The sequence below is a fragment of the Taurulus bubalis genome, assembly GCF_910589615.1.
Source record: "Taurulus bubalis genome assembly, chromosome: 10".
Lineage (NCBI taxonomy): Eukaryota > Metazoa > Chordata > Actinopteri > Perciformes > Cottidae > Taurulus > Taurulus bubalis.
In genome coordinates, this window is record NC_136598.1 from 15033997 (window position 1) to 15061837 (window position 27841).

The window sequence follows — 27841 nt, forward strand, 5'->3', positions numbered from 1 at the left end:
ACATTTGGCAGATGTAAAGCATAGATGTGTATGTTTTTAGTGTTAGTCCATTTTGTTGTTTTAATTAACAGCTCAGGGATGTTCAAGGAGCAACCTGTTTGTGCACTTTCTGAAGATGTTTTGCACTGTCACTTCTGTTTTTGAATAAAGGGTTGGAAATGAACGCTTTTTTGATGAAAACATTTTTTTATCCGATTAATCGAAAAAATAATCAACCGATTAATCGATTATTAAAATAATCGTTAGTTGCAGCCCTAATTTGAACGGTTGCTTATTAATCAATTGACTATTGTTTAAGCTCTGGTTTACGTTGTTTATTGTTCTTAACACAGTAGTAGAGTTTTTAAGAGTATCATCAGGACACCGAACAATACACCGTTGTTGTCTACTGGACAGAGACTAATGTGGAGCCATTATGAGGGTTTACTAGAGATGTACTGGGATGTTATGTGAGCTCTGACTGTGTGTCAGCGATTCCTTTTTAGTGAAAACTCAAGAGAGAACCTTTTAATATGACCAGTCAGCTTTGCAGTGACTGGAGTCTCTTTGTGACAAACATTTCCTCTCAACATTTTCATCGTCATAACTAGACTGTCATTTTTCCAGTTGCATATTACAGTATTTTTCTATGGAGGCGCATATTAGTTATTACAAACCTCAGCCGACGTGCTGTAGTTATAATTCCTTTTATATTGAAAGCACCCATTAAAAAGTGCAGCCCAAACCAAATACTTTTAGTTGTTGGACATGTAATTTGTGTACCAATAGTTCTGCTTCTCTGGAGTTAAGTGTAATGTCATATGCTGCATTTAACAACATGCAACAACACAGCTGATTGACAGGCAACTGTTCCTTTCAACAATTGTATATTTAAAAGTACAGTTTCTATTGTTGGTTGTAAGTAGTGCTCTCTTCTCTCTTCTGATGTTTTTGTTTCCTACCAAGTTGTGATGAGGTTTCTGCATCTTTTTCATAAAGGTTCAACGGTCTTACAGTCAAGACAGTTGTCTTGAGTAGTTTGCGCTGTCATGTGTGTCTTTGGTATTATTATATTTTTTTGGGGGGCTCTTGTTCAATTTTCTTTCTTTCCTACACTCAATTTTGCTGTTTTAAAGTGAAACTCATTGTGACAGCAGCACTCTCATCCACCCAGGCGGAAAATTGTTGTTAGAATATATTTTTTTTTATTTTACCTTATTTTAGCCTTCTTTATTTAATATTAACATCGGAAAGGTGGTTGTCAGCCTTGAACATGGTTTACATGCATCCCGATCTGGTGGCACGGGGCAGCTTGAGACTTTTTCCTGTCACTCCCTTGAGTTTTCCTCCTGGCAGAGGCCTGTCAGTTTCAGGATTCTGTGCAGCAGGATATTTTTGAATTGACCATTAAATTTAATTAAATGCTCCCAACATTTTTAGGAAAATGTTGTATTTAACAACAAACCCCATCACTTTAAAGATGCTACATTTGAAATTGTCTTTTGATCTGAGCTTCTCTGTGCTTAAACATAGCCGATTTGGCTGCATGTGCAGGATAGTGCATGACAGTACATGAGACTTCCGGTGTGTGTGCCCTACTGGATATCTTGTTGCTGTCATACAGTGGTTACCACTGATAACGCAGTTGAAGCTTTACGCTCCACTCACTCTGTTGTTGTTTGCACTGTTAGTGCTGTTAGCACCGTTAGCTGCAAGCTGCCGACTCACCCCAGATATGCTTTGAATTTCAAAATTAGCCCCTTTGAGTACTTGTATCTGATCGCAAAATAATGTATTCATCCCGAACATGCAAACTTCTGTTTCATCATTACTGCTTTTTGGCTTAACTTTCATAAATGTTCTTGAACATAAACGTCCAATTCTCCCATTGCCTACAACCTTCAGTATCCGTAGTGTTCTTTCTTAATATGCTTTCTATCGGGTGCCTTGTGTTTCAGTTTCTTGCTGCCTCTTTAACATCTTATTCCCTCTGCCCTTTTGTTTCTGTCCATTGCTGCCATCTTTCTTCATGACCTCCTGTGTCCCTCTCCTTAGACCGTAAATGGGTCTTCGGCAGGGGACTCCATAGTCATATGAAATATAGATACTACGTGATATTATATAAAACTAAATTCCTCCTCAGTTCTCTTTAAACTGTTTTAATATGAATAAAACCTTATTAAAACATTTGTAGTGGTACAAGATTATTTCTGAAAGCATGACTCGCAAGTCTAGTGCAGCTTAAACATTAGAGGCAGCCTGAAGCATCGCCCAGCCTCTTAGAACTGTGTTTGCCTGTCACGTTTTTATTTGTTCCTGTACGATGAACCAAGAACAACATCTGCCTACTCAGTTTTGCCATCCACGAGTGTGTGTGTGTGTGTGTGTGTGTGTGTGTGTGTGTGTGTGTGTGTGTGTGTGTGTGTGTGTGTGTGTGTGTGTGTACGCATGTCCCAGTTCAGTGTGTGTGTTTATGTGCTGACTTTTCCATCTTTCCAATTCAGAGGTTTCTTAGGGAGTGGGCTACTTAAAGCTAGTTTTTTTTTTCTGCTGGAGGCTCTGGAACTTATTACAGTCTGAGGCATTTTCATAAACGGGCCATTCAGCTGCCCCTGCATGGCTCTGAATGGGACACACTGTCGCCAGGAGAAAGAGTTAAAGTGGGCTAGTTAGTCACGAGTCCTCCCTATTACGGAAGACTTGTAGTAGTGTATGATTACGTGTAGTAATCATACTACTGTTTTGTATTATAATACTTTTGTGCATTTACATTTTTAATTATACTAGTGCATTTCAGAGTTCATTGTTGTCTTTGACTAATTTACATTTCCTTCAGCATTTTCCAAATGTCAAACCTTCCTTGAAATGAACTGTTATCCCTCTGAGCAAATATTCCCTGAATAAAGATATGTGGCCTCGGCAATAAAGTACAAAAAGGTATTTGTTTTTGTGGGATTGTTTCCTGGCTGAGACATCAGTCTTTTCCATGCGTTCCACTTCATCACAATAAAAAATACAAATTAAACTGAATCTTAATGTAGGCTTTATGGTAACTGTGTAACAATACAACTTGTTGTGGTTTAACGTTGGTTGTTTTTCAAAATACATGAAGAAGAAAAGCAGAACATGTCTCCCTCTGTGCAGACAGACCCCACCAGGAATCATTTCGAGTTGAGGGACTGCACAAAGTTCAGGAGATTTTCCTTTCAGTGGAAAGTGCATTACAAATTAAATACATGATTAACATTGGCCTTTAAATAGCTTTTGGTATAGATGACTTCTAGAGAACCTAGAACCTGAAATGCATATGGCCATTTCAAAGTGCAGCATATGTCTTTGTTTATTACAGTGATACATATCATGAAATGTAGTGTAATGTAATATTACGCACAGGGTACTGGAGTTAAATAGGTTACTGTGTATGAATTGTTAGGGCCACTTGAGTCAGGATTTTTTTGTGGGAGTGTGGTTTTCGCACTCCCACAGATGCTGATATACACTATTTACAGTCCAAGGCAGTGTCAAAGTGAGGTAGAAAATCTTAAATTAATTAATTTACTCTGAACTATTTTCAGTCCATAAGGTTTTATTATCAAGATGAGATCAAACCCCCTACTACGAGAATTAGCCCTGAGTATCTCCCTAAATCCCATTTACATTTCAATTTGCATCTGGCAAAACAGAAAGTCAATACATAAATCTCTAACTTCCTGGAAAACATGGCCTTTAACAATATGGTATTGACAGCATCCCTAAATGATTTCATCTCTACCTCACTATGTGGCAGTAATCAGTCTCACGGCAGGCGGCCTCGAAGGAAACCGGCCATGGATGTGATTAGGATATGATTATTACAGTCAAGTCATGATGTCTGTTAGGAGCTAAATCACCACACACACACACACGCACGCGCACTCACAGAGCTGAGATCTAAGAGGCGGGGGACATTTGACCTGGAAAAGACTTTAATCTGCAGCTCAAGAACTCTGATGTTTGATCAGGATTATCATGTTTACCACAATGTGGGTCTCGGGAAGCTGTCAGCCTGGCATCTTGTTTTTCACTCCATGTTCGCACAAATGCTCAGCTTTTATTTACTTTTTTATCAGATCATTGCTGTGAGATACTAATGAGCCTTCTGTTTTATCTTGCAGGTTTCCCAAGAAAGCAAACAGGTAAGAATGATAATTTTGTCCTCATATGTTATTGCAAATATCTATGTTTATGGGTATTAAATCCTGTACACACACGCACGCCCCCCCCCCCCCCCCAGTGGTTTACATACAGAGTTCCAGATGAGGCAGGTCTTGCTAGGAACTGCTGCGCTGCAACAGAAGTCTTCAGAGCTCAGACCAAACATACCCTCTCTCTCCCCCGTCACACACACACACACAGTGAGGGACAAAGGGGTCCCTCTTCTGAGGGCGGTCCATCACTGCCTTTCACTGTGAACAGAACAGTGGCCTTTCACAGTTGGGGCCGGCATAGGCAGAAGCAGCCATACATAGCCTCCCGAGGTTCAAGCTGGAGTCTGGCCTTGTAGCACCTCCTGTGAGGAGCGTCCTTTCTCTGGCCTTGCTCCCTGGGCACTGAGCAGAGCGACTCCACATCCTCTCTTGCTGTCACATTATACAGTAGACACACTCAGCATGATTCATACACTAGGAGGTCAACTTGCCACATTATTCTCAATGCTACACTGAACAATTGCTGGTTCTGTGTGCTGGCGCAATTCCTCCTGAACAGTCGCTTGCCTGCATCTTGCATCTTGTGCACATGCAGGGTCGTCGTACAGCAAGACACAATGACACAGCCTGTAACAATTGCTTCTTATAAAAGTCTAGAGTGTTGCACACGACGGCACATGCTGGATAAATGCCAATGTCGTTTTCTGTTTCTCTAGAACCAGCAGCATTCTCAGTAAAGACCACCCCCCGGACAAGAAACCCAAAAGTGACAAAACCTCACTTCCCTCCAATGAGTTTGACCCTACAGGTAACTTTCCACTTTTGTTTTCAAGCTCATACTCCTGTTCTGTCTTTCTTATTCATTCTTTTTTTAAACTTTCTATCAAACACCCTGCCGTTTTTCTGTTCGCTCCCTCTATCTCTATATTCATCACTTTATCTGACTGCCTCCTATATCTCTCACCTTCTTTCTCTCTTGCTCTCTCTTGCGCTCTCTCTCTCTCTCTCTCTCTCTCTCTCTCTCTCTCTCTCTCTCTCTCTCTCTCTCTTTCGAGCACACACAAACACAGTCTCATGAAACAATTGTGGTGATGATAGTTTGCACAATGCATGCTGGGATGGTGAAAGGTGGTGTGTGTACCTTGCTATGTGCTTTGTGTTCTCTTTGAAAATAGTACATCCATTTTACTTGTGTGGTCTGATAACTTATTTCATACAGGAGTTGGAATTGTCTTTCTTTTTGTGTTGATTCCAACTAATGGACAGCACAATATGTGTTTATTGGCTCAGTCTTCATTACACTGCATTATAGCAACTGTTTGGCAGAAGCTTATGTTGCTTTTAGATGTTGCAGGTTTTAAGCCGATAAGCAAAGAAAGGTTTAATTATAGGACCCTAAAATCTGCAGCTGCATGTTTAATGTCCACATGGTTTTTGTAGTTTAACATAAATCAGTGCACTGTGGGTTTTGTATGTTAAAAGTGTTTGGGTGGTCTTGATGCATACTTGACAGGAACAAAAAGCCATTAGGCCTGTTATGCAATTCAGTTTTAAGTTTATTGCCAGGTGAGATTGTTAGGGTTCAAAATCAGACTAGTTTGATATGTGGACCTGTAGTATTTGTCAGCAATCAGGGCACTATGATTTGAGATATGACTAAAGCTTCTGTATAGCTTCAAAACAAAATAGAAAATCCTCCACACCACATGGCGGCTTATCTCTATATGATGCAACAAAACATAGATAAGATGTGCTTTGAGACATGCACTAAAACCTCTTTACATGTATTCTCTGATGGTTTGTTCCACTTTTAGAATGACACATTGTTTAAAGTGCAAAGTAACCACAGAGAGGAAACTTATTCTTTATTTAATTGAAACCTATATAGTTGGGTATTATATTATACTTGACATTATTCATGTTTGGTTTGTGTAATGATCTTTTGCATGCCTGTATGGTGGTAGTCTGTATTTCTATTTACCTCTTTAGTTATCTGAGACTTGCATGAACTTTGCATGAACTTTGACTACAATATTTTCCTCGATGTTCTCCTGGTGTCATCTTTTCTGTCATTTTATTAAGGATGGGCAGGAGTAGTCAGATACAGAGATGGATGTTAACGCTGGCAGTCGAGGTTCACATGTTTCCAAATTAATCATGTGTAATAATTAAGTTTAGTTGTGCAACGCATTATAAAACGTACAGTTCTGATCGTATCACGGCTCGGAGTCACAGATCGGATCAGCACAAAAGAAAACAGAGGCGCGAATCTAACTTTTAGAGATCCCTGATCACGTTTTTTTCACTCCCATACTGCTTGCCGATCATTGATGATCCATACAGATCCCTGTATCCGCCTGTAAATTCAACATGGATTGGTTGTTTACAATGTAACATTATTAGAGTTCAGCAAATAGAAAAGCATAAATGTCAAGCTCCTGATTGCATATTTTACTGAATATTGTCAATCTTGAGAGAGACTTGAAAGGCATTGAATATGAAGGCAATTTCATCTGCACTTAAACCATGAAAGCTCTTGAATTTAATGCAGGACATAACGTTTTGAGAAATGGGACTACTGTCATTGAAGTCATTGGTAGATCACCTTTAGGAGTAGAGCTACTTTCAACAAATATCTAGCTGGTTCATTATTAGTGACTGCACTCCTGCCTGTCCAAATCATTATGTTTTATCAAACTACTATTTGTTCATTTAATTTTCTCCTCCCATGATTATTTCTCCCTCATGATTTTCTCTTTCCTGTTTTGTGTTTCCTTTCCTTGTGTTGGTTCTCGTTGTGTTTGTGCGTGTGTGTTTGTATACTGCTGTCTGCGCTGTGGTCTGCGTGGTGGGGGCTGTGAGCAGAAGCTCTGGTGGTGCAGAAGAGTGGCAGCAGCAGTGTGCTAGCAGAGGGGAAGCCTGAGTCCTGTGGTAAGATGCTCCTGCTGGGATGGCTGGTGTGACAGCTGCATCTATATATGCTTTGTTTAGACCATGGTGTGAAATTGCCACTAGATGTTTGTTTTAAATTGAGACGACAAACTCGTTTTATTTTATTTATTCAACATACGTTTTTTATAAGTATTACATTTTCGACTGGGTGGTCAAAGGTCTGAGTTGCATGTCGTGCTGATTCATCTGGTAGACATGTTTTAATTTCCCGTACAATATACATTTTTGAAATACTGGCAGACCAGAGGACAACCAGGAAGAGTGCTACTACCATCAGGGCAAGATTTGAGTGCATTAAGAGAGGACCCCTATTGACTGCATACCCTTCTCGGTCATGGTTCAACTTTATGACGCAACAATTAATAACCCACAACTGACTCGTTTAATAGGGTAAAACACAGTGGAACAGCGTTTCTTGAATTTTGCCATTTCTACATAGCTTTTCTAACGCGATATGTCCTTACAAATATATAAATGGACATGAGGCTTGTGGCCAAAGCCTCCAGTAAACACACATTGTCATTATTATGTGTAGATGGCCTTGGGTACCTCCAATCACCACATTTTTGGTTTGTGTACTTGTTGACCAGAACACCTGGTACAGGTTGTGAGATATTTGGTTTTAAACTTTCAGAAGAAATGTATATAAAAGCATAGAAACCAATTTAAACCACTTCTTTTCGCTATCCACGTGTATGCTTAATACATTGAAGTTGTATATTTCTTCCCAAATGTATTATTTCATCTCAATCCAGGGATGTTTTATTAACCTTTTTCCCCACAAAAAAATGTCACTATTAAAATCCATTGTCGGACTTCAAAGTTAGATTTTTAAAATATCAGGATTCAGTTGTATAGTTTACTTCAAACCGTAATCCTACAATTGAATCGGGTCCTAATATTGATATATATTTTCAGCTAAGTGATCATTGAAATGGGATTAGCAATTAACTCACACAGGTAATAATAAAACATAGATTCAAGGGACTTCCTTTCTCTTGGAGTAAAGCCAAGCGCCCACTGAACAAAGTGACATGTTTTCAGAATCCTCATCGGCCCTGTGGTGCGAGAGTCCCGTCAAAACTCTGTTCTCTCTCTTACTTCTTTCAATGTCTGGGACTCTTTTTCACAACAACTGTAATACTTCTCATTTGATTTAAGATTTTCCAACAAAATGACTTTGAGCACACTAATTATTAAGGCAGCTGTCAGAAGTACCAGTTCCTGCTGATGTCTAGTCTCTGGTTCACCAGATTTGGTCAACACGCGTCTCTCACTCGTTTCCTTTTTGTTCGTTGTCTGTATTCACACTTGTAGCTCTGCTGGTGGCCGAAGTCCCTATTGCACTGGAGAGTACTTATGCTTTTGTTTGTTTACAGTTTCTGTGTGGATTTCACAATAGTTGTGCAGAACAAAATAAGCTTTAATGAGAGAAGGAACATCCTCTGTTTTGTGTCCATCGCTCTCCTGAAAGCCACAAACCGTAACTTCAGACATCTGCTGATAACGTCGACCGCTAATCGCTCCGATAACAGCTGCTTCTTCGCATGTCGGCAGTAGTAGAATTATAACGTGCAGAATCTAACTGTACAACAGCTGCTAGCATAGACAACAAAGCCAGTAACGCTTGTAATCCATGTTGAAATGAATGACTGGTGGACCTGGCTGTTTGTTTTCTTTCGGAAAAGCCTTAAGTGATGGGGGCGTGACGAATCGGGGAAGGACACGTTGTGACTGCGAAGACCCAATCAAGTAGCGAACGTGGGTGTCGATGTCATCGTTTTCAAACATATGCGGTTCCACATGTCCACACAAGGAAGTAACCCTGGAGTTTTCTAACTTACGTGGCTTTAGCGTTTCTTACACCCTTAGTATTCGATGCTTTAAAACGCCGGAGTAGTGCGGACGCTCGGGGTAAACATACCAAAAGATATGCGTTTTAAAATAGAAACGTAGTAGTGTGGATATAGATTTAAGGAAATTAGTCTGACCTTTTGAATGCGGTATTGTAATGATTTATTGTAATGGTTCCTTCTTTTTGTGATTGTGGGGCTGAAGGTACTCTGTCAGTATTAAAGGTCAGTTTATTCTCTTGAGTACATTTCCTTGTGTTTCAGCAAAAGGTGCAGATTTCAGATCAATCAAACCTCTGAATAATACATTAGTTTTTGATGGATTAACCTGATCAGTGATCCCTCCCGGTTTATAAATACCAACCAAAGATCTCTTAAAAACTGTTCCAAATGGGCAAATGACCAACATCTAGAGGCATATTCACACCAGTTATTTAACCCATATGGCTTCACCTTTCTCCTCGACACCCCTGCCCTCTCCTCCTTTCCCTTCCCCCTGCTCCCGCACTCTGCCTAACCCTCTCACAATGCCCCCCCCCAAGCCAGGGGCTTTTGCTTCCCCTAACCTCTCCCTGTGTATTAGCTCCTGTTCCTTACACTCTCCCACCCAACCCCACAACTGCTCTCATCGATCGACTCAACTCTCTGGTTGATTCTGCACAAGGAAACAGCTCTATGGTCACCTCACTCAGCTTTGGTTTACTTATAAAGCCTTTTTTTATAAAGGTGTTTTAAGAAAGCTTGCTTTGATTGAATAATCCTCTCACTTCTTCATGATAACATGAGACAATATTGTATTTTGTTGCTTTTTGAGTATTTAGCATGCTTTGCATATTGTGTTGTTCTTTTGTCTGGACTGTCCTGTAAGTCTAGTCAGTGTCGGCCAGACATTAGATAAACTCTAATCTCTTTTTGCTATGCTACACCTCATAAATAAACCTGAAAAGTAACGTTCCTCCTTCTGGCCTGTAAGACTGCAACAAAAAATGTCTGGAGTGCCTGTTTCAAACATCACCTCACACAGAAGGACCCTCATTATAAGACGGTTTATTTTTTATCTTAACCGTAGAACAAGCTTTCTTAACTCTACATGCTCAGATTATGGCATGTTGTAATGTTGTTATCCTGAAAACAGAGTTATATACTACAGGACTACAGGTTATGTGCTGATATGTTAAAGACTATTTACACCTTTTTTAAGTAAAACCGATACTAACATACCCATATGCACTGTTCATTGAAAGCAGTGGTTTCTGTTATCATTCCTCATGTGCATACTGGCTGCAAATAGATCCCATCTTTCAGTGCAAGAGATGAGTGTCAACATATCTTAATTATCAGTACAGACAGGAGGAACATAGGCTGAAATCAATGATAATTCAAAGGTTCATATGGGCATGTGAGTATTGTTTTTGGATATACTTCAGAGAATGTGAACCTATCCTTTAAATGGTGGCGGTCTATTCTCTTATCCATACGTGAAAACCATTTGCTCAGCATATTCCAGGACTCACTCAAAAATCCAGTGTAAAAACTACTCTTTATAGTGATTGTATCCATCCACAATACATTCTTCAATGTATTTAAAATATCTGCTTGGGTTTTAGTACACGGGTGAGGTAAGTACATTTTCTGTAATGACTTCCTGGTCCTTTTTGAAGACACTGGTATGTATTTCTGTCTCATTTGCAGGTCTGGTTCAACGATGTGTAATCATCCAGAAAGATGAAAATGGCTTTGGGCTCACTGTCAGTGGTGACAACCCAGTGTTTGTGCAACTTGTCAAAGAAGGTAAGGCATACTCTCAAACTTAAAAGAATGAAGAAAAAAAGATGTTGTTACATTACCTACTTCTGGTCTTGGCAATTGCAATATAGATATGGGCTCCTTTTTCATGCACTGACATCAAAACTGTCATGGTAGTTTGCTATGAACTGTAAAGTAGAGAGACAGAAACAGAAAAGGAAGGAACTGACTGAAGTTACACTGTCGTCAGTGCATGGGAGTGTTCAACTATCTCTGTGTGGCTTCCCAATTATCACTGACTCACCTCAATATGCAGATGAAACTGTTTAATTTTGTATTTAAATCCACAAAATGTATCTATAGTATCTTGCTTGTTCATCCTTCTAATTTCAGTCCAACTGATCAGACAGAATGATGTCCTTAGTTCAGTGACACCATTTAAATGTCCATACTAATACGAAATTGAAGACTCAAAATGCAAATCATAATAGTGTATCAGTAGAACTGTATTTGGTTTACAAACGGCTGAATGCTGACTTTAGAGTCAGGCGTGGATCTCATAATAACCTGTCTCATGCCTAAATCCCTTTGTTTTGGGTGGAGCTGTGAAACAGGTCCTTCTTATAATATAACTACTGTTATGGTCTTTCAAAACGGCACTCAAATAGTCACTTTGCAACATCTGCTCTGTCAAGGCTATATTATCTATTCATTGCGCAGGAATATCAACAATTACACCATGAAGCTGTATGTCTTAGTGTCTCTCCTCCACCCTTTTCATTCTTACATTTGTTCTATAGCTTTCCTCGCCGCTTCTGTTCCCTTTTATCACTTATTTTCCTCTGTTGTGTTTGCCAGATGGGGCTGCCATGCGGGCAGGTGTTCAGACAGGAGATAGGATCATTAAGGTATTGTGTACATCTTTCTCCATGTCTTTAAACTGCTATTGTCACTGTATTCTTGAGTAAGGCCAATAAAGAGGTTGAAAGCTGCCACCTTCTGGTCGGCTTGTATGTCTACTGTCTTTATCTCTCTGCATCTGGGAATGGAGTGAGATTTCAAAACGTAAAGCTGGACCGAGAATGGAAGTTTTTGGTCTCAGCATCTGTTTTTTTATATTTTAATGATGGTACCTTTGCTGTCTTTCAGGTTAACGGGACCCTTGTTACACATTCAAATCACATTGAGGTGGTGAAACTTATCAAATGTAAGTCTTAATGTCTGTGTTCTAGCAAAAGCCACATTTAAAAAAGTAAACTTTTAAGTAAAACTGACTCTTTGCTATGATTGTTCCTATCCAGCGGGCTCCTATGTGGCCCTCACAGTGTTGGGGCGTCCTCCAGGGCTCGCCCAGATCCCTTTGTCTGAAGCAGAGTCTGAAATGTTGGGGGTTAGCATTTCGTCTCCAAACTCCCCAGCAGCAGAACGGCCCTACAGTGCTCTGGACCGCCTCTCCTTCACTCAACCACCATGGGTACTAAAGACATTTACCTTCTGTTTCTTGCCTCCACAAACCTGCTTTCCTTCCCTATTCTTCCCGCTTGAGAGCTTTCATATGGGTTATCACTTCCCCTTTCGAAGTTGTGGTGTTGTGTTCAAAGTTGGAATGTTGTGCAGTGATTCCACCTTGCCATTCTGTATAAAAAGGTATGAACACGGAATTGGGCACCAGAGTTATTGCAGTTAAGCAGTCAGCGGAGGTGTTAACAAAACCAAATAGACATCTGTGTAAAAGGAACAGCCGGCATGGCGGAACACCAACATTTGTTTTGTGGCTTCTCTATATCTCATCTCTTCTCATATTTTCTGTACGCCTAAATGTTTGTTAAATGCATCATGATCATCATCTAATCTTTGCCTGATTGCCTCATCTGTTGTCTAATGCACAGTTCCTCCTGTCGTTTTTCCCAAAGGATGAGAATAGCAGTGTCTGCAACCAGAGGGTCGACATGTTGCAAAAGATGCTCTCAAAAGAGCAGCAGGAGCTACAGGTTAGCATAACAATCACTGCCACTTTCTGTCTTCTCTCTATTGTAACACTTCTTTTGTTCGTAGGTGTTTGCAATATAATCTAAACCCTCATAAGTAATTGGGTTCCTATCTGTGTAGAAAATGAAAGGATCAGTTCTCCATCTTTATATAGAATGTTGCGTTGGGTAGGAGGCAGGTACTGTGTGTACATTTCACACTTTAGCTTTTTATGCAGTAGATTTAGACTATTTTCCTCAACATCAGAACGGAATCAACACATGCCATAGGCTCAGACCTGCATTAGCATATGACTTGGGTGATCCGATCACAAGTGTCAAGCTCTAAATTCGCCAGTTCTAAGTACGTCAATTCACACCTGGCATTCACTCAGTGGTTTATGTGACATTTGAAATACTTTCAAAATACTAATGTTTAATACAACCCAAAATACACTGAGCTACCTGTCGGGCCGTTGCCTCACCTAGTGGAAAAGTCTCACTTCAGTTGCGCACAGGACAAATTTGAGTACACATCTCTAAAAGAATGTAGCCCAGACCAACTCTGAATGTGATCTGAGCGATCGGTTCTCAATGCGTCCTCGATGACTCTTCGGTGCATTGGTGAATCGAATCGCCCAAGACGCATGTCAAGGCCATGTCTGAATTGAGCCATACCATACCAGAGGCTTACGACTGGTCCTGATTGCTTATTTTGATTTTACCTCTCTTGCTGTAAAGGCCATGAAGGAGGAGTACAGCAGGAACCCCTCCCCCAAACTACTGAAAGACATCCAGGAAGCTAAGAAACACATTCCTCAGCTGCAGGGTCAGCTCTTCAAGGCCACTGGGGCAACACAGGTAAATCAAATAACCTCCCGATTGTCATGCACTTGCATATAGAATAGGGTTTCCAGGGACACTGATCTATCCAAGCAGTATGAATTTGTGTAGTGCGTTTAGGGATCGCTCCAGACAAACCTAATCCTAATCTTATCAGAGGATTAGACTTTCTCTGTGGGAAGCCTCTCTTTTGTGTCTGTGTGACAGCTTATTTTATTTACATCACTTACTAAACCTTGTGTTATGTATGTCAACATATTAATCTGCTCTCTCAAATCAAAGTCCTATTTTAATGTTTTAAGTACATGTTAAAATACTCCCAAAATTCCTATTTTTATTAATCATAACCAACGTGGCCTGTTAGCTTTGTTTGTCCTAAACCAGTTTCATTCTGTACTTTGTCCCTGTTGTTGTTGCTGTTGTTGTAGTAGTATAACAAGGTTGTTCATAATTAATAATAAATCTTGTTTTGACATAAATCTGTAGGAGGCTGTTCCAGGTGGAGATGCAGATGATGGTAGCATGTTTGAGACAGAGCACTCTAAGGGAGACTGTACCAGTACAGACCTGTCCTGGAGTAGCACTCCTGTAAGTTGTCAGCCCTACTAACGGACATAATTAAAATGCCCCTCTGAGCTTCATATTAATAAACCTCGATTCCAAGACTAGGCAAGCTTTAGGGCAATATATGCATGGCCACATGCTAAACTAAATTAGTGATATAAATCTTAAGTAGCCCTGCTTAGCTTTGGCTGCGCTAAGTATATGTATTGATTCTGCATTCAAATTTCGGGTGGTCATTATGAAAACTAATGGAATTAATTAATTGGCAACAGTTGTTGGGTTTTTTGGAGATTTGTTTTGTTAAATTCAGATTAATTGAGAATTTGATGTAAGTGCCACCCAGGTAGCTCCCCCGTCTATTTTCAGATGTACTAAACTAAAGGAAAAGGCTAAGAGTATTTAATGCTTTTTTCCATCCCACCTACAGATACCTCGCGGATTTGGGCCTGGATCCCCAGAGAGCCTTTACCCAAGAGAGTCATGCTACCCCAGCCCAAAGAGCACCCCCAGGAACAGCTTCAACTCCTGCCACTCTCCAGAGGCAGAGGACGCCACTGACCTGGTAACTGTGCTATTTGGCCTGGTGAAAATAAATGTACTTATTCACCCCCTTTCCTGGTGTAAACTCGGCAAAGAGAATTTTTGAAGTGTGGTTTATCGAAAAAGATGACATGTTGGTGCAAGTAAACGCAGATCAGATCAGTTGGGCTATAAATATCCAGTGGGAGAATTTCTAAATGTTAAACACTAATTCCACAATGTACAACTGTCTTTTCCCCAGGACTCTCTGTCCCCTACCACAGTCAGCAGTCCCGCTTCCTCCCGCCTCGTCTCTCAAATCATTGGAGCTGAGGATGACTATTTTGATTCAGACCAGGAGCAGGTATTTTTCCGCAGTGCAGTATTACCATCAATGGCAGTTGCGAAAGGTAGTTGCAGCGGGCCCCAGTGCACGCTATTATGACGGGCCCTTCTGCACGCTAGTTTCTAGTTATGATGCACACACACTGTGGGCTGCCGACTGTTGAAAGGCACGGCAGTCTACTCGGGTTGCAGATGTGCTCATCTTGTCATTTATTTTGTGAGAGATTTTGCACCAAAACTAATAACGAGGCCTTTATTGTATCGTCTCATTAAATAAGGACTTGACATTAGACAACATTGACATACATATTACAGCTATCATCATTGCAATATCTGTGTATGAAAAAAATAATCCGAAATGATACATTTAATTTAAATAGTTGTTATAGTTTAGATTGACTATTCAAATCATTTGGGATATTTTGGATAGATTGCAACTGAAAAAATAAAACCATGATTAAGATGGGTTTGTTGTTTTGCCTGCACTCCCTATGGACTCTAGTGTTAAAACACTGCAGGCACTGTCTATATTTACACCTCTGACCTGTTCAGACCAGACAGTAACAAGCGTCTAGGGTGATCCGATCACAAGTGGACAGCTCCCAAATACAGGTGTGAATGCACATCAGACAAATGACAAAAAAGGACACATTAAGATACAATTGCTCACTTTCGGAGGTGCTCTGTCCCACATTCCTCGCAGTGTGTACTGACGTGTGTGTGTTACTCGCCGAGAGGTGATCCACAACAGCTTTTAAAATGATGGAATTACTTAACTTGCGATTGAGGTAATCCTTTGCATTTTGGAGGGGGTGGTAATGGGGATATGAGAGCCATCTATTGCTTCCCCCATCTTTTCTCAAAGCTATCCACCATCTCCCACAGTTTGTTCCCTTTAGGCAAACTAATAAATTGGCACTGAATATGTCGCGACAAACCTCTCAAACGCATTCGGAAACTGTTGATTTGTTTTGCTGACTCCCGCTGGTTTAAAAACAACAACACATTTGGTCTTTACAAATTGAAATGATGTACGTGTTCAATTGTATATAGATCAGGGAAGTGAGAACGGATCACCCGAGACGCATGTGCAGTTGCATTTGAATGCTAGGTTTAAACTGAGCATTGCTTGGAGCTGTCCACTTGGGATTGAATCACCTACGATGCATGTGAATGAGAATAGGGACAAGTCAACCGTAATACGAAACTTAACTGTCATCATCAAAACATTTTAAAATGGCTCAATGCTGTTACAATAAACTTTTCTTTGCAAGAAAGGTCTAAATTATACTATTCAAATTCACGTCAGCAAAAAAGAGTGCAAACTGTTGTACCGATTTCGTTCCAGACAAATGGCCAGTGTAATAGCTTTAACAACATTGAGCAGCTCAAGTCTCGTCCCGCACACCTCGCAGCCTTCCTTCACCACGTCATCTCTCAGTTCGACCCTGCTCCTGTGGTAAGACCCTCCTCCTTCACACCGCACTATAATCTTTGATGTATTCATTTCCTGTTTTCATGCAACCTGGCAGATTCACTATTTGCTTTAATAAATCTTAATCTTATATCCTCAGCTGTGCTACCTCCATGCTGACTTCTACAAGCTGACCAACTCCAAAGAGACCAGACGGGTGTTCATGGACCTCCACACCTTTTTCATTGACCGTGGAGCAGTAAGTACAGTTTTGTGAAATATGGGCAACAATACACGTCAGACTTAAACAAATGTTCATCCGTCTGTCTGTCACACAAGATGCACACAGTACATCAGAGGAAATGTTGCATGTCACCAAATTGACAACATTCCTCTAATTCCACCAAGGACAGCCCCAACATCTTTAGGTTGTTGTCTTTAAATCCAAAGCTCAAACTGGAAAATAGAATGAAAACTCAGTTAACACCAAATTGTCCATTTACAGTTTAGAATAAAGTGATACATCTGTCACTAATTGACTATTTCATTATTCATAGGTCGTAACGTGATTATGAGTGCCTTGAGTTATGATCTGTACTCACATTGCCATTTAATGTTATTTGAAAGGGTTTTGCTGGACTTGAGCATATTTAACTATTTATTTTTATTGTTTTCTTTTTCCAGAATTTGAAAGTTGCTGTCCCTGAATCCATCTCTACTGATCTCGGTAAGTGTTTTATGCTGCTTTTGCTTCATTTAGTTATCTGCCTGGTGCCATTTCGAGTTGGCAATTTCTTTTATTACGGCAAGTTTTTGTACTTCTGTTGGCTCACTTCGGCCATCCTCATTATACAGTCCCTGTAAGCCATGCACACCCCCGACCAAAGTGTTAAAAAATAAAATGCTCTGATGGGTTGGAAAGTACTGCTTAACAGGAAATATTTAGTGTGCACTTGACTTAATCCTGTTAGAGACTTGCCGTACTGTATATGTGAGTGTGTGTGCATGTGTTTGCAGACCGCCGGCGGACAGAACTGATCCCTGAGGAAATAAACAGACAACATGTTCAAACACTGCAGGACTCTCTGCTCCCTGACATACAGAAGAACCTTGAGGATTTCAGGTAAACTTGTCAACTCAGAATTTTTACTTTCCATGGTTTAGTAAGTTCTGATGAATTGCAGAACTTGAGGATTTTGTTCCCACATCAAGGAAAATGAAAAAAGGCATGATCCACCGATTAACAGAATATGACTTGATTTGTTGGCACATGTAGGCAGAAGCGCAGTATGGGCCTAACGGTGGCTGAAGTAGAGCTGGCCAGGCTGGACCAAGAGCGAGTCAGAGACCGTGTTGCCCTGGAGAGAGAGCGGTCATATGCTGAAAACATCATCACCAAGATAGAGGACATCTTGTAAGTAGCACCTGCAGACAGTTACCTGACACCCATGGCATGCAGACGGAGATATGCTGCTGGGATGCCCAAATACTTAAACAAATGCTTATGTTTCTAACCAGTATCAGCTACTCAGACTTTTTTTTCTTTGTATTGTTTATAGGTTAACTACTCAGACCACAGAGGAAGAGAAATGGTAAGCAATATTGTATTGTGGAGCATTTGGTTAATTGATATGAAAAGTATTTCTCAAAGCATATGATGGGGATCATTTAGGACTTTAGGGACTCTAACGACCCTTCAAACCAGCTGTGGGTTCATTGCATTTTCAATCTGCAATGTGTCCCTCAATAATCCTAATATCTCTCAGTATTTATTACTTTATTAGAGTGCTTATCTCCTTTAAATTAATTATAATAATACAAAATATTGTGCTAAATGAATAATATTTGTCAGTGGTAGTCATTTTTTCAACCTTTTTAAAGTATAGTTTTAGATTTTTCAGCCAAGAACACGTAACATATTGGTGCCATCCAAGCGCTATTCTACATCCCCCACAGTTTACAAATTAAACACGCGGGCAGTCCCTTAAAGAGAACATGTAATTTATGCAGTGTGTTTATATTAAATAATTCAAATGTGTGACTGATTGAAACAGTCTTGTTTGAAATGCCATATGTTCGCAGCATACCACAGATGGTTTGTGTAGAAACTGTAGAAAAGGACTGGTATGACATATGGTGCAAGTCACAATATGGACACTTCAAGCCTTAGCATCCTGTGGTTTTGTCAGTTATGATTAAAATGGAGCAACTAAACTAAAGCGTTATCCCTTTTGTTTTTACTTAGCACTACAATGCAGTATGTCATCTATACATACATGAAGCACCTTGGGGTGAGGGTCAAGGAACCTCGAAGTCTGGAGTCCAAACGTGTCAGGATCAACTTCCTTCCCAAAATCAAGGTATTTAACATTGCCCTCTGCCCTTCGCTCGCTCCCTTTATTATTTACCTGACACGTCCCTTGTTGTTAATAAATTACAGAAAAGCATCAAGACAGAAAAGGAAGGAGAAGAGGTGAAGGTGAAGAAACCCAGATTTCCCAGTATCCTTGGACCTCAGCGTCGGCCCAGCCGCATTGAAGCAGCATCTGGTGAGTTAGTACTTATGATTAAGCCAAAATTATGACACTGCTTTTAATGTTTTTTCTAATTTTGAAACCATTTTTCTCCACATTCAGTAGGTAAAGCCTTGGATGGTCGCCCCCGGCCGCAGAAACAGTTGTCTCAGCCGACACTAGGGGCAAGTGATCACATGGAAGCTGGTCGTCTCAGAGGCAGCCAATCGAGCGAGGGCCCGGAACTCATGCACTCCATGTCGGTCAACGCTTCAATCCCAAACAGCGCCACCTATAGCTCAGACACTAGCCGAGACACTGATATGGGTGAGCGACTGAACTAAACGCATAAGTAGAATACAAACACAGAGGAGGAAATGTTTTTTAACTTGTTACTTGTTTCTCAGGCGGGACTCCGACCTCAGGCCCGTCCAGGCTGAGTGACGGCCTTCAGGCCGACCCCCTTGATGGGTTGCCATACCCTGCTTCGCACTTTGACCTTTACAGCCTGGACCAACTGCAAGAGGATGACCGAGAAAGCGATAGGTGCGTTTACTGTCACATTTTCAGTTTAATTTGCATTAATAGTTTTGCTCCCTTAAGAAGAGATTTATTTGTAACATTGATTATACTGTTAATATTTTTGCAGAGCCCACGAGGGAACACCAAAGGTCTTAAGAAGGTGAGAATACCTGATCATTTTCACACCGCTCACATCCAAGTTGTTAGTTAGTTGCCAGATGAAGAGCTCCCATTCTGTCTTGCCTTGTAGGTTTGAGGGCCTGGGTGCAGCCGACGTCCAGAGTGAGGACGACCAGGGAACCGACTCTGAGCATGACCCTCCAAACTGGCAGCAGCTGGTGGGGCGAGAGATCCTAGCGGGCCTCAGGCCTCAGGAAATCAAGAGACAGGAAGTCATCAATGGTGAGGACACGGCTTACCACTTCACATTATATTGCAATTCCTTTTAACCGGATCTATTTTTAAAGAATATAAGAGGTTTCTCTTCAATGTACTTAAAATACTGTTTTATAGAATATGAGTAGAAGGGAGAAGAGAGATATGCAGCAGCAGTGCATCTGCTGGGGTCCAACCCAAGTTGCTGTCTAATGTACATCATGTTGAGCTGTGCAAATGATCTGCCATCTTCAATTAACATCTTGCATTGTGTCTGCAGAGCTGTTTTATACCGAGCGTGCACATGTAAGGATGCTGAGAGTTTTGGACTGCGTTTTCTACCAGAAGCTCTCCAAAGAGGCCATCCTGCCTCCTGCTGATATCAAGAACATCTTCACCAACCTGGACGAGATTCTACAGCTGCATGGTACACATCCTCCAATCGTATCTAGGCATGGCTGCTCTTGAACCATTAAGATTCAGTAAAAGAAAACACACAAAAAGTAAAAAGTAAGAATCAAAATAAAGTTTAAAAGTAAAGCTAACTACAACAGCAGCACACACAGCCCCCTCACATTTCGTGTTGTATTTTTCATCTTTTTCATTGTATGTACACGAACGCACACTGACTGTCGTTGGTGCCTCTCTTTTGACTTTCAGTTTCGATACTGGAGCAAATGGCTGCTGTTCGGAAGAGAAATGAGTCTTCAGTAATTGATCAGATAGGAGACGACTTGCTCTCCTGGGTAAGTCCAATTCTCAGGCTGGAATTGTATTTCCCCTTTCAAACATTTTCTGATATTGAATAAATTTCAAGATGAATGATGTGGTAGAAGAAAAACGTATTGTTCACAAAGATATTGAACTGTTGCCCGAAATTGCTTTATAGCGAGAGAGAAAAGATGTTGACGTTGGCATGAGATTGCTTTCTTCAGCCTCAATTCTTATAATTTTCAAATGTCATGTGTACGGGAAAATGGTTATGTACAGTTCAAATAGGATAGAGAAGGGGTTAACACTACATCCTTGAATCCTACACCAAAATCCTGAAAGTCAAAACCTGAGACGAGACACAAAAGAATAACTCAGCCAAGAAATGTAATCACAGTGGAAGCAAGCGAGTGAAGTGGAAGCCTGTTTCTCAGTAAATGGTTGTCAGTCAGTGCCCTAGATTTGGCTGACATCTCGATATCATGTGTCATACACTTGATGTGCGGTAGCTGCATTGCAGCTGGCAGCCTTGTCTAAAATGCCTCTGTGGGGTATAAGTAGGGTAAATGGTCCCCTGAGGGTCCGAGCATTGATCTTGTCTACATTTAAACTTGTCTTTGCTACGAGGTCTTAAGCCTGGCCCCCTTCTGGGAGTTGCTGCTTATTGTAGTGGTTCAATACTAGACATTTCCATAGCAACTACCACTGACCCAGATCGACCGAGTGACTGATCCCCGTCTGTGCCCTGTCCTGTCTTGGGTTTGGTCGTTACAGTTCATCGATGGAGAGGAGGAGAAGATCAAGAAGGCGGTGGGGACGTTCTGCAGCAATCAGCCATTTGCTCTTGAGATCATCAAGACCAAGCAGAAGAAAGACTCGCGGTTTACTTCATTCGTCCAGGTACTAACATTATGCTTTCCAAATTGGTTTAATCTTTGAAATGTGTAGTTGGCTACTGTTCTGAATGAATGCTCAGAATGTGTCACAAACGAGAAATGCAGCTGAAATGTCAATTCTCTGAGCAAACACCTAAGCTATGTATAGTATTGCTCAGTCACGATTTATACTTGTTTAAAGATGTATTTGGGCTTTTTGGCGACAGCTTAAGTTCACCCATCCTCACTGTTTTTTTATTGCTTTGCAGGAGGCAGAAAGTAACAGACAGTGTCGCCGACTGCAGCTTAAGGACATCATTCCTGTCGAGATGCAGCGGCTCACCAAATACCCTCTGCTACTCGACAACATCGCCAAGTACACAGGTGCTGTAGTGTTTTCTTACCATGCAGTTCCTCTCACAACGGTTTGCAGGGATTTGTGCACATGAATATTTTACTGCACAAATTACTCCACATACTAACTGTGTACATGGTCTTGGATGAAAGATTTTGATTATCGATTAGTTCACAGATGATTTTCTTGATTAATTGTTGGTTTCAGAAAATGTTACATTTGAGAAGTTGAAACTAGTAAAAAAATGTGGGTGCATTTCTAAGTCAAAATAATTAAATTAACTTTCTGGGACTGAGCTTATTGCTGCAGCTTAATAAAACAGTGTAGGTAGTAAAGACAGTGGGTATTTGGACATGCATGAAGCCATAAGGAAGTCAACATGCCTGAAGGACCACTTACAGTTTATTTAAGACAAAAAACTGATCCCTCTCCTCCCGTCTTATTTACACACGTCAAAGTTAGTTTCACTCAGTCACAAATAGTCATGTACATGTTAGCTTGTGCATAAAGTTTGCAACACTGCCACTGCACATCGTCATCATCACTTAGGTCATTCCTGATGATGTGACTCAAATATCTGACTTTGTCCACCACATTTAGCTCCTGGTCTCCCATTAAAAAAAGAAGGAAAATGTAGCTTCTGATCCCCCTTGGTTTTAGCTATCATTATGACACTATTTTTAGAGTGGAATTTTATATCATAGTGCACAGCATACCGTGAGCAGACTCTGAGCAATTGCTGTAAACCAGCACTATATGGAGACTGTACTTACTAACAATTTCCTTCAGTGCATAAATACATAGATCTGTGCTATGTTTACTTCTAAAACCGAATTGATAATCAGCTGTTATGATGTACTCTTGAAGCCTATCTAAGAGAATTTGTTTTTGTTCTAGTACTTTAGAAAGTACACTGGCCAGAGCAATTGGTCGGCAGTTTTCAATGCTGGAGGTGTGTGTGTGTGTGTGTGTGTGTGTGTGTGTGTGTGTGTGTGTGTGTGTGTGTGTGTGTGTGTGTGTGTGTGTGTGTGTGTGTGTGTGTGTGTGTGTGTGTGTGTGTGTGTGTGTGTGTGTGTGTGTGTGTGATTAACTATGTTAGTCATAGTTAATTATAACTTAACTAGAAATCATTTTGTGCTCCAAGTTTTTCTGTACCGCTACAACACCCCTGCATGAACTCCATGAGAAGAGTTCAATTATTTATACCTCTCTCTTTAAACCTAAAATCAATTAAATTCTACGAGTCAATGAATTCAATATGAAAGCTAATTGACTTATGTTGTATTTAACCAATACAGGACTAATACATATAGTTAGCAATTTATATTCTGGATGTAATAGAATACAGTAGATAAAGATGTAACTCTATAGATAGAACCTTTATTTCATAGTTTATTTGTATCCACTTTTATTCTGTGTGGCAGCATGTTACCAATAAGTGAATTACAGAGACAAATGGAGAAATTAGCATTTTAATGGATACAGAGCGGCTGTGCACATTTTGGGAATTGTCTCACCCATTATTTGGTCCATCCTTTTAGTCTTGGCTGGGGTTTGTGCATCACGCAGAGAGAATGCACTGACGATAAAGTATAACCAGCTATTACAGGATCATAATGCCCCCCTGCTTTATCTTAATTCTTGAACGATAGTGTGCTAATGGACGGAGGAACTATCAGTTTCCTGGACAGAACTGTGGAGGCCTTATTTTTAATTTGATGTCATAATGTCTTTCAGACAACACCGTAGAGAAGGACAAAGTGAAGCAGGCCGCAGACGGCTGTCGAAAGATTCTCAATCACGTCAACCAGGCTGTGAAGGAATCTGAGGACAAGCAGGTAGGATGTTTTTTAAAGTCTTGCATTCCATACTATGCCATCCCCTTGACTTTTCTCTTCTTCCCCTTCAGTCTCATCCTAAGTCCTTTTTGTTTCACTACCTTCTTTGCTCCCCGGGCAGTGGCTTCCTTTTTAAAGAGCGCTCACTTATCCTGTTTCCTCTGCCTCCATTTCTTTTCGTCCTTTCTCTAGAGGTTGGAGGACTATCAGAGAAGATTGGACCTCTCTTCTTTAAAGCAGACGGACAACCCCATGATCCTGGAGCTGAAAGTGAGTTATCTACATGACCCTTTTAGATTCATTCAAAGCACACTCACCTGTTGTACACTATCTGAATTAACTGCTCGGTAGAAAGGTAGTGCTGGTGGAGAAGGCTCCATGGACCACGAGCAAGCATTTATAAGCTTTACATTTATTTTCCCATTCTACCTAATTCAGAATTTGGATTTAACCAAGAGAACGATGGTGCACGAGGGGCCTCTGTCATGGAAAGTGAACAAGGACAAGACTATTGGTTTGTAATCAGCACATTATATGAGTTTGATTGTTATTAAACTCTTCTATTACTGCCAAAAACTGGAAATAAGTAATAACCCTGTCTCCTTTCAGAGTTGTACACCCTCCTGCTGCAGGACATCTTGGTTCTGCTCCAGAAACAAGATGAACGTCTGATCCTGAAGTGTCACAGTAAAAACCTGGCAGGCACCGCAGATACCAAACATATCTTCAGCCCTATCATCAAACTCAACACTGTGCTGGTGCGCTCTGTGGCCACAGGTCAGTTAACACCAAATCTCTCTCTGTTTTGCATTTTTTTAAATACGCAGTACAGTAACTTATTATTCCCTAAATATGGTATCCAGAAGTCTATGGCTTCAAGCATGTTGTGATGCATCTCACCCTGAACCTACTGCCCACACTCTCCTGCCAGACAACAAGTCCTTCTTCGTCCTGTCTATGTCGGAAAACGGAGCCCAGATCTATGAGCTGATGGCGCCCACAGTCTCAGATCAGAGAACGTTAGTACACATTTTGATTGATTTTAATTTAATTGGTATTGCTCCAGTTGTTAAATAGGCTAATGACTGTTTTTTTTTTCTTGCACAAGGTGGCAGAGTCTAATCACCCAGAGAGCTGATGCCATGAAAGTCAAACCTCACAGCGTCATACCATTACCTCAGACTGAGTAAGTTGTTTTATCATCTTTCCAATATGATCCAATCAGATCGTTCTCAGCCTTTGAGCTAGCTATTTACATAAGATGTTGCTTGTGTGCCAGTGGGGAAAGAGACGGTGTGGAGATCATTACAGCAGGTGTTTCCAGGCTGAGTCGAGACCCAGACCGCACATCCACCGGCAGCACCCAGTCCACAGGTAGCTGGAGAAACATGTTTTCATTTGTACTGCCTTAAATATTCTATCCTAGTCGACTGTGCAGATAATCCTTATCTAATTGCAATGCCCTCAGATAAAGAGAGCAGTCCAGCCCCTAGAAGTGTGACGCAGAGTTCTCTACCAAGTAATAATCCATTTGAGGGAATAAAGGCAGAGGAGGAGGAGGAGGAAGGTTTTGTGGACCCAGAGCTTCCTTCTCAAGCGGCTGAAGATGGCAAAGAAGGAGACTCGTTTAACATGTTTCCCTCCAAAGCAGACGAAGCACTGAAAACATGTAAGCACACAGAGCAGATGACTCGAAATGAAATCGGCTCAATCAGTCGACTGCACAAAGATTATCGTATGTAGATTTCATAACCCCTTTTTCCTCATCGTTCCCTCAGTGGCAGCATTGAAGCAGGTGTTGGTGACCCAGCTGATGTCCCAGGAGGCTTTAGAGCAAACAAAACGCTCCACCGGGGTACGTCTTCTCAGGACCACCTCTCTGCGGACACCCGTAGACAGCCGCGCTCGGGGGATGGTCCACAATGGCTCAGAGAAGAACAGCTCCCAGACAGAGGACCCGACTCAGGACCTGGGCTCTGGGGACACGGGCTTCTTTGATTCTCCTGAAGATTATGGTGAGCCTGGATAGTTTGAAAATGTAGCTGTTATTATTCATACAGCTTTAAATAGGTTGAACCCGGAGATAAATGTTTCTTACAGTTGGCATTGTACATTGCAGCATTCTCCGGGCTCTTTGTCTCCCCTTGATCCAGCAGTAGTCGTACTAAATCGCATCATTTGATTTTATCAGCAGGGTATTTAGTTCTGGAGGGTTATGGTGGCCCAGGGGAGAGCAGCACAGATGATGACATCTTGGCATCGGCTACAGGAAAGCAGCTGAGATCCTCACAGGGCTGCGCTGCCGACTCTGGAATCAACCTGCGTTTTTCTTCAACGTCACAGGCCGGCAGCCTCTCCTCTTTTAGCAGACAGGTCTTGTCTCACCTTAGAAACCTTCAGGCCAACCTCAACTATCTGAAGGTATCAAACAGTCGTCCAGCTCAACAACACAAATTCTTTTAATCATTGTGGTCATTTATATTGCCTGATCTGACCGTGGACTCTTTGTTTCTCTCAGGAGGTTGAGGCCAAGTACAATAATCTAATATGCCAAAGGCCAGAGAGGTCAGCAGCAGACACAGATGGAAACAAAGGTATCTCAATTCATGCTCAGTGTCAACATGGGAATTACTAGACTTTAATATTTGAATTGCAACCTTTCTCTGTCCTTTTTCTGATCCTGCACCTCCATTTTTTTTTTTCCAGATAAGAGATAGTGGGAAAACAGTACCGCAGCTTTTAGCTCTGGTCCCAAAGAGGAAGTACTGTCTTGTGGTCTGTTCCTACTTCTTGTGTCCTGGACATTCTGGACATCCTATAAGCTTGTCCTCTCACTGCTGAGCCCTTTGTTTTTCATCACCCTCGCCCGTGGTTGCCACAGAGAATGAGAGACTGAGTGTGAGCAGAAACGTTTGAAGGGTGGAGTCGTCTTTGTGATGCCGCGTCCCCCTATATCAGCACAAGGCAATCAGGGAAGTGGGATTGCTCCAACAACCTCACCCCTCTACCATATAACACCCATTTCCCCCGGATCTCCCTGCAAGAAAGAGAACTTATACCAAAATGTACAAAGATGTGTGTTTAGAATATGTATATATAGATATATACATATATATATCTATATATAATCTATATATATATATATATATATATATATATATATATATATATATATATATATATATATATATATATCCATATGAAACACAAAACAAGAAAAGGAACATTTTAAGATAATGTATTAAGATTTTTTTTATCCCAAGATGTATTTATTTTCTTTCTTTTCATTTAAAAAAAAAAAAAAAAAAAGTGTTTCCAACATTGCTTGCATGCTTTTGGCCATGGTGTTACCGTTTTGGATGCTTTTCCTGTTTCAGTACATCGGGGTTAGTGTGAGTGTTGGGTGCACGCTAGCATACAAGCACGCTAGTCTAGCGTACCCTGATGACATGGCAGGATATATTCAGACTGATAGAGGCCAGACTTGCACTGATGATGGCTAGATCCCATTGTGTTACAAACTCTTGAAATGTGTTTTAAGTCTAGAATTTCAGATAAATTCTAGTGTGGTGTTCACTAGAATGAAGAGTCTGAAGGCTCTGATCTGGTCCTGTTACATTTTCGTGCTGCCTATTTCTTCCTCCTCCTCACTGTGAGGGGTGTTTTGCCTCTCGGCTGCTCCTCTTCTCCTATGCGTGTGACCCCCCCCCCTCCCCTTCTTTTTCCTGTGAACACTTACGGGTGTCAGCCTTCTCCTCTTCCTCACAGCCCAGTGTCTTTCATGCTTATTTATCTTATCCCCTCCCACACTCTATATGTCATGCTTCTTCATTTGCATTTGGGTATCTTGCCCCGTTCCCCCTCTACAAGGAGCGCTCATGCTCTTTCTGTATCAGCTCCTGACAGAAATGCTGCTTCTTTCTGCTTTCACAGCGATGCTGATCTGACTGCCTGATATTCTAATAATGTCATGAAGTTCAACATATGTACAATGATCAAGTTGGAAGGTTATGCATAACTTTAATAAATAAATGGTGCCATGACACATTCAAAGGAAAACCTTGCTTTATTTTCCCATTTATGCTTTTATATGCACCTGATCTTTTATGAATTTCATATAAAGGTGGTCAGTATCACATTTTACTTGTACAGCACTTATTGAATGACAGTTTAAGAAATGGAGAGATGATTAAATGCTATTTTATCACTTTAAACATGAGAAAGATCAAGGACACCTTAGCATTAGTCATGATGGATCAGCAAGTGTAAAACAAAAGCCTATC

General features: G+C 40.9%; 1 protein-coding gene across 1 annotated transcript in view; it reads left to right on the forward strand.

Moving 5' to 3' along the window:
* Nucleotides 1-26625, forward strand: part of arhgef12a (Rho guanine nucleotide exchange factor (GEF) 12a) — a 35577-nt gene extending 8952 nt beyond the window's left edge. The window contains exons 2-41 of the mRNA XM_079225304.1: nucleotides 4134-4154; nucleotides 4883-4974; nucleotides 7032-7097; nucleotides 10664-10762; nucleotides 11576-11625; nucleotides 11867-11924; nucleotides 12019-12191; nucleotides 12631-12708; nucleotides 13426-13545; nucleotides 14014-14115; nucleotides 14519-14653; nucleotides 14873-14974; nucleotides 16304-16414; nucleotides 16530-16628; nucleotides 17054-17096; nucleotides 17387-17492; nucleotides 17646-17783; nucleotides 17929-17961; nucleotides 18615-18729; nucleotides 18810-18918; nucleotides 19006-19209; nucleotides 19290-19428; nucleotides 19532-19564; nucleotides 19655-19806; nucleotides 20060-20206; nucleotides 20440-20525; nucleotides 21265-21390; nucleotides 21635-21749; nucleotides 23458-23558; nucleotides 23751-23828; nucleotides 23997-24072; nucleotides 24168-24335; nucleotides 24490-24577; nucleotides 24667-24744; nucleotides 24838-24932; nucleotides 25027-25227; nucleotides 25337-25573; nucleotides 25753-25979; nucleotides 26077-26152; nucleotides 26265-26625. Of these exons, the coding sequence (XP_079081430.1) occupies nucleotides 4134-4154; nucleotides 4883-4974; nucleotides 7032-7097; nucleotides 10664-10762; nucleotides 11576-11625; nucleotides 11867-11924; nucleotides 12019-12191; nucleotides 12631-12708; nucleotides 13426-13545; nucleotides 14014-14115; nucleotides 14519-14653; nucleotides 14873-14974; nucleotides 16304-16414; nucleotides 16530-16628; nucleotides 17054-17096; nucleotides 17387-17492; nucleotides 17646-17783; nucleotides 17929-17961; nucleotides 18615-18729; nucleotides 18810-18918; nucleotides 19006-19209; nucleotides 19290-19428; nucleotides 19532-19564; nucleotides 19655-19806; nucleotides 20060-20206; nucleotides 20440-20525; nucleotides 21265-21390; nucleotides 21635-21749; nucleotides 23458-23558; nucleotides 23751-23828; nucleotides 23997-24072; nucleotides 24168-24335; nucleotides 24490-24577; nucleotides 24667-24744; nucleotides 24838-24932; nucleotides 25027-25227; nucleotides 25337-25573; nucleotides 25753-25979; nucleotides 26077-26152; nucleotides 26265-26275 (4288 nt within the window). The 3' untranslated portion in view covers nucleotides 26276-26625. The remainder of the gene's footprint in view (nucleotides 1-4133; nucleotides 4155-4882; nucleotides 4975-7031; nucleotides 7098-10663; nucleotides 10763-11575; nucleotides 11626-11866; nucleotides 11925-12018; nucleotides 12192-12630; nucleotides 12709-13425; nucleotides 13546-14013; nucleotides 14116-14518; nucleotides 14654-14872; nucleotides 14975-16303; nucleotides 16415-16529; nucleotides 16629-17053; nucleotides 17097-17386; nucleotides 17493-17645; nucleotides 17784-17928; nucleotides 17962-18614; nucleotides 18730-18809; nucleotides 18919-19005; nucleotides 19210-19289; nucleotides 19429-19531; nucleotides 19565-19654; nucleotides 19807-20059; nucleotides 20207-20439; nucleotides 20526-21264; nucleotides 21391-21634; nucleotides 21750-23457; nucleotides 23559-23750; nucleotides 23829-23996; nucleotides 24073-24167; nucleotides 24336-24489; nucleotides 24578-24666; nucleotides 24745-24837; nucleotides 24933-25026; nucleotides 25228-25336; nucleotides 25574-25752; nucleotides 25980-26076; nucleotides 26153-26264) is intronic.
* Nucleotides 26626-27841: the final 1216 nt, after the last annotated feature.